Below are 13,843 nucleotides of genomic sequence, written 5' to 3' on the forward strand. Positions count from 1 at the left end.
GTGGATCAAGACTTAGATGTTACACCTGAAACCATAAAATGCATAGAAGAAAATATAGGCAAAGGCTTCCACAGCATTGGCACCACGATGCACCTTTGTGAGACTTGACTGCAATGACAAGGAAAACAAAAGCAAAAATAAACAAATGAGAGGATATCCACAAACACAAAAAAATGAAGTTAGATCTCCATATCATACTAAAACCCAAAATGGATCGAAGCAAATGTTAATTAGCAAGGGTGTAGAAAAATGCTGTATAGTAATGCTGGTTGAAATGTAAAACAATGCTGCCATTATGGAAAACAGTATAGTGGTGTCTCCATAAAATTAAGCCTATTTTTATCATTTGATTTAGCAATCTACTTCTGGATATATGCCCAAAAGAAATGAAAACAAAGACTTAACTGGTGTTATATGCCCATGTTCAGAGCCATACTATTCACAAAAGCTGTAAAGTAAAAGCAAAACAAGTGTCCATTGATGGATAAATGGATTAAAATGAAGATTAAATGGATTAAAACCTCATTTAATGTTGACAAAGTTCTTGGAAAAGTCAACTTAAAAAGGAAAAAAAGGACAATTTTATTTATTCAACATAAGTCAGGAGTATTTCATCAACACTATAACAAAATGATGTTGAATGAGTTATTACTGGAGGACCTGCTAAACATACAAAGAAGCATTACTCAGTCTTCAAAAAGGAAGAAACCATGTTAAATGCTACAATGATGGCGATCCTATGTTAAGTAAAATGAGGTAGTCACAAAAGGACAAAGTACTCTATCATTCTACTTTTAGTGTATCTATAAGTAGTCAAACTCATACAAAGTACGATGGTGGTTATATGGAGCTGGAAAGGAGGGGTTGAAGGGTTGAGTGGTAGTGGTGGTAATTAGTGGTTGGAGGGAAGGGAGTCAGAAGTTACTTAATGGGCATGGAGTTTCAATTTGGGGAGATAAAAAGTCTGGAGATGTATGGTGGCTATAGCTGCACAAAACTGTCACCTGTATATAAAAAGATGGCTAATCAAATGGATCAAAGGCATAATGTAAGCGTTGAAATTTTAAGACTCTCGGAAGAAAGACAGCAGTAAATTTTCATGACCTTGGATTAGGTAGCGATTTCTTAGATAAGATACAAGTAACAAAAGCAAAACAGATAAATTGCACTTCATAGTATTAAAAAGTCTGAACTTTAGAGGACTCCTTTAAGAAAGTGTTAACAGGATCTCCCTGGTGGCCCCACATGGCGGGGCAGAGCTCTCCTAACCAGAAAGCTGTTCCCCTCAGCAGTGTATCTCGTAGATCTGCCTGTTCTGTCCCCCACTCTGTCTCTGATGAATATTCTCAACCGCCCCTGCACCTCTGGCTAGTGCCTCAGTTCTGTATGAGTAAATAAATCTTTTTTTCTTTTGAAATCCTTTAATGAGGTAAATTCATTGAATAAATTCATTTAGTCATTGAATAAAACTTAAAATCTAAGAATCTCTTATCTTTTAACCAAATAGTTTAATTTTTTTCCTTTTTTTAAAATGAATAATATGCTTATTTTTACATATTTTTGAGCATTTTTCCATCTCAGTTGCAATCCCCTTGGGGTTTCCCATCACCAAATCACCCATGTGCCATCACCATAGACCAGTGCATACCCCTCCCCCCAATAAATAAATCTTTAGGGAAAAAAAAAGTGATAACACACATAATGGAAGAAAATATTTGCTAATTATTTATGGCCTAGGAATCAGTAGTTAGAATACATAATGAACTCTTAACTAGTTAACAGTATGAAGACAAATAACCTAATTAGAAAAGAGGTAAAAAATTTGAATTGTCTCTGCTCCAGATTAGATATACAAATAGCCAAAAAACACATGCAAAGATACTTAACATCATATGTCATTAGGGAAATGCAAATTAGAACCAGTAGAACACACCAACAGGATGGTTTAAAAAAAGAAAAAAGACCAACAGTAACTAGCATTGGCAAGGATGTAGAGAAATTGGATCCTTTGTATATTTTTTTGGGAATGTTAAATGGTAAAGCTGCACTGTGGAAAAGTTTAGAGCAATTTCTTAAAAAGCTAAACATGAATTTACCACTTGACCTAGTAAATCCCACTATGTTACTCTAGAAAAATTAAAACATGCCCTTATGAAAACTTGTAAATGTTCATAGCAGCATTTTTCATAGTAGCCAAAAGATGTAAACAACCCAATGCCCATCATCGATGAATAAACAAAATGTGGTTATATTCACATATGAAGGAAAGAAAAAAGGGGGATGTCCAGATACATGCATGGATGAACCCTGAAAACATGCCAAGTAAAAGAAGTCAGATATAAAAAGCCATATATTATATGATTTAATTTATAAGAAATGACCAGAACAGACAATTCTGTAGATACAGAAAGCATAGTGGAGAGGAAATGGGAAGTGACTGATAAATGGGTTGCAGTTTCTCTTGAGAATAATGAATTACAGGGTCTGAAATTAGATAGTGGAAATGGTTGCATAACTTTCTGAATATACTAAAAACCACTGGATTGCATGCTTTAAAAGGGTGAGTTTTATTTATTTTATAATAGTGTGAATTACACCTCTCCGAAGAAAAACTTAAGAAAAAGTCACTCAGGGCTTCATACAAAAGAGGGATAGCTTCAAATACTGAAGAGCAAAACAGGCAATGTTGCTTAGATGACATACAATGCATGTCTTTTTTTTTTTTTTTGCCAATAGAATGTTCAAATAGACAGGTAGAATAAACAATTTTCAAAAGAAGTGACATTCAAATGGGCCAAGGTAACAGATAATAAGCCAGAATATAGCTGAAGGTAGGTTTAAGTCTCACTCTAGCAAATGATGGAAAAGAAATGATGGAAAAGAAATCAGTGACCTACTGCCAATCAAATATACCACAGCAGGATGAAAAGTCTGAGTAAATGTGATAGTTACCAAAGAGAAAAATGGTGTCGACAAATTCCAAATTCACTCCTTGCAAAATTCAAAATGGGGTTAAACACAAAGTATTTGTGAAGTCAGAGAAGGAAGTGATTTCATAAAATCTAAAATACAATTTCTACTTTGACAGGTTTACTTCACTACATGTAAGAACCCTGTGAACTCTGTATACCTAATTATAGCAAACCATTTGGCAAAATATAGGTAGAATGACATGTGAACTTAACATAGTAAGTGGAACTAATAGCTACTGATATGCATATCAACTAATAGACTAATGTTAATCTGAGAGAATCTAGTAGAGCTGCATACTTTTTCTGTCACTTTAATGTTTTGTCACCAACCAAATGAAGACCCAGGAGGTCATCCTACCAAATATGAAGATGACAGAAAAAAAAATTGAGAAAGGACAATTTAAATGCCTAAGACTAATAAAATGAAATTTAAAAACCTAGTATTTATTAAGCTAGATTTTCATTACACCAAACAAGAAAGGTAGACTTAGTTTAACAACTTATGTATTAAAGATAAGAAGTGTATTTGGCATTTTTGCTCATTCTAAGCATAAGTAACAAAGTTTAAAACTGCTATGAAATAAAAGCACTTAGCACCAACCACACTCTGGCCAAATACATAAATTGTTGAGTAGAGATTAGAGCACCATGTTTGATGATACTGAACAACTAGAATTCATTAAGACCATGGTTGAGGGATCAGAGAATTATATGACCTGAGGAACCATTAAATAAACTAGTATTGTTTTAATTTAAATAGACAAGAACACTCACTGTGTTCATGAAATCAGAAGGACTCCTCCAAAAGAGCCAAATATTTTAAGGGTGGTCATTCATGTGGAAAAGGGATTATACTTGGAAAAAGCAAAATAGTGGAGACAGAATAGATTTTGAAGTCACGAAGACTTGGATTCAAATTCTGACTCCATCATTCACTGAGTGTTAGTTGATGGGTTGGAGATTAAGTTTCCTTACTTAGAAAAGGATACTTACCTGACAAATGGATTAAATTTAAATGCAATTAAATGCAAAATGTTTATAAACATCCAGGCATAGTGGCACACTACAATGCACAATGATGTTCATTCCCATCCATAGACTTTTCTGAGTTGTTCTATAACAGTATTTTTTAAACTGTTTACAACATTAATGAAAGGGTCACAAAATCAGCACAGTGGGTTGTAACTAGCATTATTTTCTAATGAATCAGAATAGAAAATATTAGAGCAAATTACACATACAAAAAGTAACTATACTGGTGAAACTTGTTTCAATTACTCATATACATGTGTATACTAGGCTATAATTTCTTATCATAAAGCTGTGTCCAAAAAGGGGCAAATGCTGAAAGTTGCTATATTTTAGAGCACTGTTTTCTAAGTATATTTTCTGGATACGAGAATCTTGGGAATACAAAGAAGTTTAGGAAAGAAACCATACCACTGAAGAGTGACTGATAGGCAATACATACCAGCACATCAAAAAAGTCCAGTATTAAAAATAACTTTTTGTTGAACTCCTTTATTCCACAATTATTAAAAAAAAATTTTTTTTCTGTATTCACTTACTGTAGATTCACCATTATTTTTCACATAATCTTACTGACTCCTCAGGGCTAGCATTCTGTGTTTGTGTGTATGGTGGTGGGGTGGGAAGGGGAGAAGCAGGGAAAATCTTGTAGATGGAAAAACTACAACGGGTACAAGTCACAGAGATTTTTAGCTTACTAAGAATAAATTCTTGACTATCTTCCCACTGCCACTAATACTCATTCTTTCCAGCTTATAAACACTTATTCCAAAGCACTTTAAATATTTCTTATCAAATGTTCAATTCACACAAGTCCTTGAGGACATCTAAAATATCAAGATACAAAGTCAGTATAAAAGCTGTAAGCAAGAACTATCTGGTCAGAAAATATAAGTACTTAAGACTGTCTCCTCCCTTAGCAAACCCTACACACAGAAACCAAGCAGCAAAGCCTGAATCAGCTTCTCCAAGTGCAGTCAATGTATCCCAATAATACATAATCTAAAATGGGCTGATGAGTGCAGCTAATCTTCATTATTATGAGCATCATCAGCATCACTTGGAAGAGGTACATTGTGATATTTAAGTGATTCTGGGTTCATTTAAAGTGTGCACATACTCAAGATTCCTTTGGGAGGACGTGATTTCACACTAATATGAAAAGCTGGTGCATAGTCAGTTCCAATATTTGTTATCACTTATCACTTAGCAATAAAATAAAGACATTACATATGTAAAAACATCTTGATTATTCAAATTTTCCTAATTGGAAGTTTACAAATATCTCTTCCTGCACTAACTGTAGTTACAGAATTAAATTCCCTCACCCTCAGATTCCACAGCCACCTCTCCTCCTAAAAGTTTGCCCTCACCAAGTTGGACCTACTGTTTTCATCTCAATTTCTAAGGGCCCTCAGTACTGTTAGTCCTATCACTCATTTTGACATTTTACTGTATGTCCTAGCTGGTTGAATTGCAAAAAACTTAGCCACTAATAAGACTGTAACTGCCTTAATGAAGAGAAATCAACATTTAACAACCTTTAGAATGTCCCACAAGATCTTGTAATAGTTCATTAAATACTTTTTGATTTAAATGACTAGAGTTCAGAGTGATAGTAGCGACTTTTGGAGTACTTACTTTGTCAGTTCCAGTGCTAAAGAAGCACATGGATATTTTCACTTAATCTTCACAACTCAACAGAAGTAAGAACTATGATGTTCTCCATACAATAAACAAAAAAAGTGAGGCTCAAGCTCATAACCACATCTTGTTTAAGTCTTGCCCAAGGTCATGTTGCTAGTAAGTGGGAGAGGGAGGCCCGAATCCAGGCAAAGCTCCTAACTACCTCAGCACACTGTAAACTTGTAGCCCTGTGGTAATACTATAGTCCAGGAAGGATTTCGATTTCTCTATTTTAGAAGTTTCAATTTCAACAGATTAGAGGATATATTAGCCCCAAATCAAGACATTAAAAGGACAAATTAAGAGTAAGAATTTCCCATGGACAGCTTTATGCCACTTGAAATAAAATATGAGGCAAACGCCTCCCGTGCCCTTTCTATTTAAGGAAATGATATTATGGTGGGTCACAATTTCATCAAGTGGCTCATGACAATACAGCTTTGGACTGGATTTTTAAACAGGGCTCTTTCTCTCCGCCCCGAAGATGACATGGGAATGAAAGATGGGTGTGATAACTGTCACTTCACAGCTCCGAAAGACGCCAGAACCCATTCTTGTTTAAAAATAACAACCAGGGCTCTCGTTCCACCCTGACTCTTTACACAAAGCAGCACCAATCCTCTGCCCTCTCACACAAAGCGAGCTTTTACCCTATTCCTACAAGGAGTGCTGATTCACACGGTCTTCCCAAAGCCGTCGGAAATGTACACATCTCACACTCGGTCCGCACAGATCTTAGACAGCTCTAGTCTGCTCCCAGCAACCGATGGTGCATCATCAAGCCGATCCGTCCCCGAACCCCAACATGCCCACCACCCGAGAGCCAGCATGTCACACAAAGCAGGAGCTCTCCCTACAAAGCAGTTTTCTGCCTCCGATTCCTCCCACGACGAGCAGCCCTTCCCAGGCCGTGCCAACCCACAGACCCCAATGGGGTCCAAACCCAATAGGGTCCACAAACCAGAAGAGGGCTAGCTACCAAGCCCGTTCTCTGGCGCGCCTAGAATTCCCAACTCCCGCTGACCTTTCCGTAGCCAAAGCCAGAAAGCCACGAGTCCTCGTCGGGGCACAGATCCGGCTACACAAAGCGGGGTGCTCTACCAGCGGGACCCTCCGAAGACGCTCTCCGCCCCCGGGCCCGTCCCCGCCCAGTCCCCGCCGGCGCCCCGCGCTCACCAGCTCTCCTCCTCCTCTTCCCAGCCTGACAGGCGCTCCAGTTCCTCGGGCCGCAGCGGCTCCACCTCGTCCAGCAAGCCGCCCTCGCCCGCTGCCAGCAAGGAGGTGCAGTCCCGCAACTCCTCGTTACTCGTCCGCCTCGGGCCGGACCCGGCCGCGCTGCCGGACTTGGCGCCGAGGCCCAGGGGGAAGCCCCGAGGGGACGCCGCGCCTGAGGAGGGAGTGGACGTGCCGGCCCGAACGGGGCTGCCGGGCCCGAGGGGGCCGGCGCCCTGCACGGCCCCCGACCGGCTCCTCAGCTGCTCGTTCTGCTTCTCCAGCTTCTTCACCAGTTCCTGCAGCTTCCGCACCTCCTGGTCCGCGTTCACATTGGAGTTAACGTCCTCCATCCCGGCCCTGCCGCCTCTGCCGCCAGCCACCGGCTCGGACTCACAGCGACAGGGAAAGAGGCGTCGCCTCTGCCGCTGCTCACTCTAACCGAGGCGCCGGCATACAGCAGGGCCAGGCCCCACCGCCAGGGTCCCCCCAGCTCCGGTTCCAAAGCGCCGCTGGCCCCAACCGAGCCGCCTCATCTGCGCCGGCTCCAGGATTGGGGGAGGCGGCGCCAATATCCGGCCTCGGCCGCCATCTTCCCTCCGTCCCTCCGCCCCCCCACAGCCCGGCCCTGTCGGTGACCTCAGAGCGGCGGCGGTAGACGCAGCTGCGGGCCAGCACAGTGGACCGAGAGGCCGGCTCGCGGTGGGGCGGGGGCGGAGCTTGGGCCGGAAGGGGCGTGTCCGGGCGTCGGCGGGGGTGGGCGCTGCCCTGCCAGCGCGGAAGAACGATTCGGCCGCGGGCGGGTGGGAGAGGAATGTGGACTTGGCGGCGGGTGGGGCTTAGGATCGAGAACACAGAATTGTCGCACGGCCCTGCCTATTGGTCTTGGATGAGGGGCGTGTAGTATGTTCTCCACCCCCAAACACCAACGTGTGGGACGGGCGGGGTGATCTTATCCTCGCTCCCAGCTGGTTCTTCGGTGGTTGCTCGGCCGGGACTGGTAGAGAACCAGCCCACTTCGTTTGTTCAGCAAATACTTAATGCCTATTTGGAATAGGGGGTTGGCAGGAACCTCACAGACCATCTGCGACCCATTCGTTCTCCGAAAACGGCGACAGAACTCCAAATGGCAAGAGCGGTCCAAGATCAAAATAATAATCATAAATTGTTGAGTGCTTACTACAAGCTGGACTCTGTGCTAAGTAATTTAAGGCATTATCTTTCCGATTAAAACAGTTTTCCCCGATGTAAAGTTTACTGCTCAATAGCGTGGAAGCGGGGAGGGGAGACGAGATGGGAAACCGCTCCCTCCTCATTGTCTTTGTCCGTTAATTGGATAATCTACGGGATCATTTTCTTTGCAAAATTTTCTCATAGTGTGTCTTGATTTTATTTAGTTATGTATTAAAAGCACTAAATGAACTTGTTGGCATATGCTGATGAACGCTGAGAGATGTATGTATGTAAAACTCTGCCTTCTGTGGCACCTGTTTATAATGTGTACTGCAGCAGCAAACAAACTAACCACTCAATTGCTTTGCTTTAATCATATTCATTGCTCTTCAGATATCAATTGTGAACTACTCAGCAAGTGTTTGCAGTTTTCCTCTAATTGCCTCCTCCACCCTGAGTAATAATGACCCAATCCTATCATGCTTGGGTGTGGTCTGCAGAGCTCTGACTTACGTGGCTTTCTGGCTTCCACCCTTGTGTAGTGTTTTCCTTGCCGAGCATACCCCACCTGCCAAAGCTGATACCTTTTCTAAAAACTACCGAGAAAGCCTTTTCCTAAAAATTCCACAAAGATCTAGTTGTGCTGTTTCTACTAACGATATTACCCGATCAAAATTTTCAACAGGTATTTGCACTTTTTAAAAATGCGCCTGCTTTTTCTAAGAAGTTTTGATTGTTTTTATCTGTCTACCTGACAAAAAGGGATCATTTATTTTTGTTGTCTAGTGCAATGCCTAATGCAGTGTCTGTCCACTCAATATCTTGTTTGGTGAAAATTAAGTAGAATGCCAATACTGCCAGGTCAAGAAACAAAGAAAAAGAAAAAAGTATTGGGTATTTTCAAAGTTTGCTGACTATGAATAATTTTCCTAGCTATGCACACTTACTCAAAGGATGTTTTATTTTTTGTTAACAAAATAATTGTGACATAGTATGTGTTATTGATAGAAATGAAGATTAAGTATTATTGCTATCTTTGATATGTCTGAACTACTTGGCAGAGGATTAAGCATCGTGACTAATAAACATCATGTTTCATATAAGGCACTTTTCACCTGCATTAATGGTTTCTGAAACAGACTCCTACCACGCATGCTCTGCCATAAGAACACTGCAAATATATTTCTTGAAAAGAAAAACTCATATGATATAAAGTTAAATGCTAACATTCCTTGAGGCAAGGAGCAATTTGTGTAATATGAAGCAATGAATCAAAATACTTGCTGGCAGGTTCTAGCTGTACAACTGTAGGGTAAATGAATTAATAAGGCACTTTTACATCTGCGGCCCTGATCGTGTTAATGCATATGTTGTTTGGGAGTGTGGACACAGGGCATGTGTACCTGATTGTGAACTCTTGGAGTATGAGTGTAGGCACGCATATGTACACACATCTGGGTTTAGAAGCCAGGGTTACAATGACAACTCTCAGGACAAGCAGCATGACTATAAAAGGTAAGAACACAAGCTGTGAGAGACCCCAAAGACAGAGGTCAGAGAAAGAGCTTGAAGATTCTATTGGGCTTGGGGCTTGGGGACTTGTCAGTTTCCCTGCTGGCTCTTCGCCTGGTTACCCCACAACCACCAATCTGTCCTTTACCTCTGGTCCTGAGGCAGATATACTAGCTCTTCTTTCAAAATAGGGCTGAGTACTTTCTAGTTACTCCACTGCTACAACCCTGGTTTGCTCAAGCTGCCATTATTTTGAGTCCAGATTACTGTGGCACTCTCTTCATGGACTTTTACTTTGTTGCTTAAAATCTAGGGAGCTCTTCCTCTTGTGGCAGCCCAAAACAAGGCCTTGTAAATTTCCTGTTCATTTATTATTTTTTATTTCTTTTTTCTTTAAGTATTTTGTTTTAACTTATTTTTACATCATTCTTCATTTTGTGCCTTTTTCCATCTTGATTGTAATCCCCATGGACTTCCCACCACCAATTCACCTGTGTGTCATCACCATATTCCCATGTACCTTTCCCACCCTGTTTTTGATGCCATTCCTCACTCCACCCCTATAAAATGTCTCTGGTAATAGCTTCTTTCTTCCATCTCTCCCCACCTCTGCTCAATAGGGCCATTTTCAGATTACACCCAGGGGATGCCTGGGTTATGACCCAACATTCCATCCCTCTACCAACCACACTGGCCTTCCTGATGTTCTTCAAATATGCCAAACATGTTTCTACTTGCTGTTCCCACTAGCTAGAATATTCTTCCACCATATTGTCACATGTCTGATTTTCTCCACTCAGGATTCAATTCACATAATACCTACTAACTTCATGATCCTCATAAATTAGCATCCCTATGAGTCACCATTCTCTTAGCCTGGTTTATTTTTTCTTAGACATTATATGTCTTCCTTAGTTTCTTGCTTATATTTCCACAGTAGAATGTGCATTGTAAGAGAACCGGGTTCACAGCTGTGCAATATATGCCTAGAGCCTAGATAGTGCCGACCATATGGAGGGTGTGTCAAAACGTTGAATGTTTCAGTCCTTCTAAAGAGAGTTTCAGTGCTCACTTCTGTAGCACATATACTTCTGTAGCACATATACAAGGAGATTTTTAGAAGTGCTTGTTGTGTCTCAAAGCATTAATGTGGACATTGCTAGTAATGTTCAATGGTTACTTTTCAAATTATATTTTCCTTTTCTAAAGGAGTGACATGTTCTATATCATCCTCAAAACTAGGTCATCTTCATTTCCTGAGTGTTAACCATTCTTAAAATAGCTAAGAAAAGAGAATCGTCACCGAGACGAATGAGACAAGAATACTCCCATTCTGTCCCAAACCTTTCGAGGAATATTCTTTTTCGGGGTAACCACAATACTGTCTTAACCAGAGACTTAACAGTATTAAGAGTGTGTTTTTAAAAGTCACTCTAAAAGTAACTCTTATGCAGACATGAGGAGTAGAGCTGGAAGTTTCTGTGTTATGCATCACACTGATCCCAACAAGCTTTTCAGATGCTGTCTCTTAGATAGCCAGCTTTATTCCTGCATTAAGGAGCCACTTTTTTTTTTTTTTTTTTTTTTGTTAGGCAGGTGTGGCACGTTCCATAACTTGTTCCTACTTGCATGTTAGCTCCTGGTGAAACTCCTGACAAAGTGGAAAATATTACAAACCACTAAAAGTATTTAGAGTAAAAAACGATTACTCAATGGCTTGAAGGTATTTGGTAGTTCATACAAAAATCAAAATATGTGTGTATGCATGAACATACACCTGAAAGTAGTTTAGAAATAGCTGGGCATTAAAGAAAGATTTGCTTTTGTTTAAATAAAGCAGTCAAATTCTTTGATTAAATCTTTACTATTGAATGCATCCATTCTATCCTCAAGGGCACACACTTAGCTAGTCATTTCCTGGGCGTCCTTTCTCTCCTACTCAGCAGCATCCTTCCTGCAGATATCCCTCCCTGTTGACATATGCAATTTTAAGAAGGAACCCTAGGAACTTTATAGGCTGGTCATATAAGAGATTCTGAGTTGAAATATTGGGACCAAGAGCTCTAGAATGTTTTCAGTCGGCATTGTTCACATCTTTGAGTTTGGGAGCCTCCACAATGGACATAATGACAGGTATTACTTCCCTAAGGAGTTAGTGTGGTCAGAGGAGGGATGTCAATCACACTGATAGCAGCAAGTACTTGATAAAGGGGTGTGGAGGTCCCAGGATCAAAAAAGAAGTGACCAGATTCTTGAACTCTTAGGTGGCTGCTGTCTCAGTCCCAAAGGAAACAATATCTCCCTTTCTTTGTCAGATAGCAAGTGGGAACTTAAGATTTATAAATAGTACTGTTATGTCTGCCTTTCTTTAATATATCAACAAGGTAATGAAAAAATGGAGCAGGAACTGCTGAATGTTCCTAATGTTTTCCAAGAGTTACCATTTGAAGATGGAAACACACTATTGAGAATCATCCAGGTCTTCATGTTGATAAGATTATTGTAATCTGACCTAGAATTTATATATTTTTCTGAGTACTGACTTAGAGAAGACGTAAAGATAGAAGATTATGAATAAAGGCTTGTCTGGGCTAAAGTAAATTAAGTTGTCATTGAAATATTTACATAATTACACTTCTATCTAGGAAGAATCCCATTCCTTTGGGATACCCCTGGAATTTTACACAGACTAAAAGAGATCATTTTATAGAAACTTTTTTATACATAATCAGATGAATGGAAACCAAGTTATAATACCTAGGAAGTATAATGATGTAAATATCCAAGTCTTTCTTTCTTTGTATTGAGATAATATGGATTTATAACACTGTTTATGACTTAGAGGTATGGATCACACTTCTTTATCCAGGTCTTTTGAATTGGCCCAATAATAATGAAACTCAAGGTCTCTCCGATGGCAGAGGGGTTAAACTCTCAGCACTGTCAAGCTATCCCCAGCCACTGTGGCATGAGTTTGATTTCTTGCCAGGGAATTAACCCACATGGCACTGCAGACCTCTTCTGCCTCCCCTCAGCAGTGTATTTCAGTACATCTACCTGTTCTGCTTCCCATGCTGTCTCTGATGAATCCTCTCAATCCCCTACATCTCTGGCATGTATCCCAGTTCTTCTATGCAAAAATAAATAATCTTAAAAAAAAACCCAGAAAAACAGGGAAGCTAAGGGGTACCGGGGACCCTGAACTTTTAGGGGGAAAACCATTATGCTCATTGTAAGAGTTTGGCCATGAAGGATTTGCATGCACAAAGGTAAAAAAGCAGATTCTTAGTATAATAAAAAATCTATAGGTAATGTGAAACTTTAACCGGGAGAGCGAGAAGAAAGGATTTCAAATAAGATATCTCCAATTGAACTCTAAAAATTAACATCTACTCATGAAGAAAAGCCCAGTCAAACATGTTTGACCCAAGGTGGGGTGGATGGGGTCTGAAAACACCAAAGGTAGTCCAAGGCACATATTGGCAGTAACCTCAAGAGGGGGTTAGGCTGATCCCAGAGAAGTAGGACAGAAGGAGAGACCCACCTTTCAAAATGTACCATATAATTCACCATAAGATCAAGATGATGGCTGCCATTCTCTATCCAAAAAAGTTAATTAAGAGGCCAAGGACAAGAGCGACCTTATCACATGTCTCTCACCTACATGTCTCTTCTTCAAATGTCTCTCCTCCAATGTGTGTCCCTTCCTCCTTCATTCCAACTTCAATGTATCCATCTTATGCCTCTCTCCTTTGCAACTACTCCCCACTCAGGAAGTCCAGTTCATGATACACTAAGAGTTGTAATCCAAGGCTGCTTGTGAGTTTGAGTGGGGAAAATGGCACCCATTGCCATGTGTGTTTCTCCCCCGTTGGTTGGAGATGCATTTTGTCACCATAATAGCAGCTAGCAATTACTGATGATTTTTATAGTATGTAATAATTCCTCTAATATATTATAATCATCCTTTGAGGCAGGTGTTACTATATCATCACCTGTAAGGAACTGAGACAGAGAGGTTAAATAATTTTCCAAGATCCCATTGTAGGGGTAGTAGTAGCAGATTTGGAACCAGGTCATCTGACTTCAGAATCTGCTCTCCCAGTCCTCATTAGTCCATGCCCAAGATGAGTTCCCCAATGTTTTCTTTACAAGCATGTTGATATGTCAATCAGCTACTATATGGGATCGAGGTTGGGGATCAACTGGGAACAAGAGTTACTGCCTTCATGATACTAACAACTCAATCTTCTTGCTCT

The 13,843-nt window shown here is 40.4% G+C and overlaps 1 protein-coding gene across 2 annotated transcripts in view; it reads right to left on the reverse strand.

Annotated features, from left to right (window-relative positions):
- Positions 1–7,666, reverse strand: part of SLAIN2 (SLAIN motif family, member 2) — a 46,174-nt gene extending 38,508 nt beyond the window's left edge. The window contains exon 1 of one of the 2 annotated variants that reach the window (XM_012724251.1): positions 6,864–7,666. In XM_012724251.1, the coding sequence (XP_012579705.1) occupies positions 6,864–7,252 (389 nt within the window). In that variant the 5' untranslated portion in view covers positions 7,253–7,666. The remainder of the gene's footprint in view (positions 1–6,863) is intronic. The other variant, XM_012724250.1, reaches the window with a different exon arrangement.
- Between the last annotated feature and the right edge of the window lie 6,177 nt (positions 7,667–13,843).

The sequence above is a fragment of the Condylura cristata genome, unplaced genomic scaffold (genome assembly GCF_000260355.1).
Source record: "Condylura cristata isolate star-nosed mole 26May11 unplaced genomic scaffold, ConCri1.0 scaffold00012, whole genome shotgun sequence".
NCBI lineage: Eukaryota > Metazoa > Chordata > Mammalia > Eulipotyphla > Talpidae > Condylura > Condylura cristata.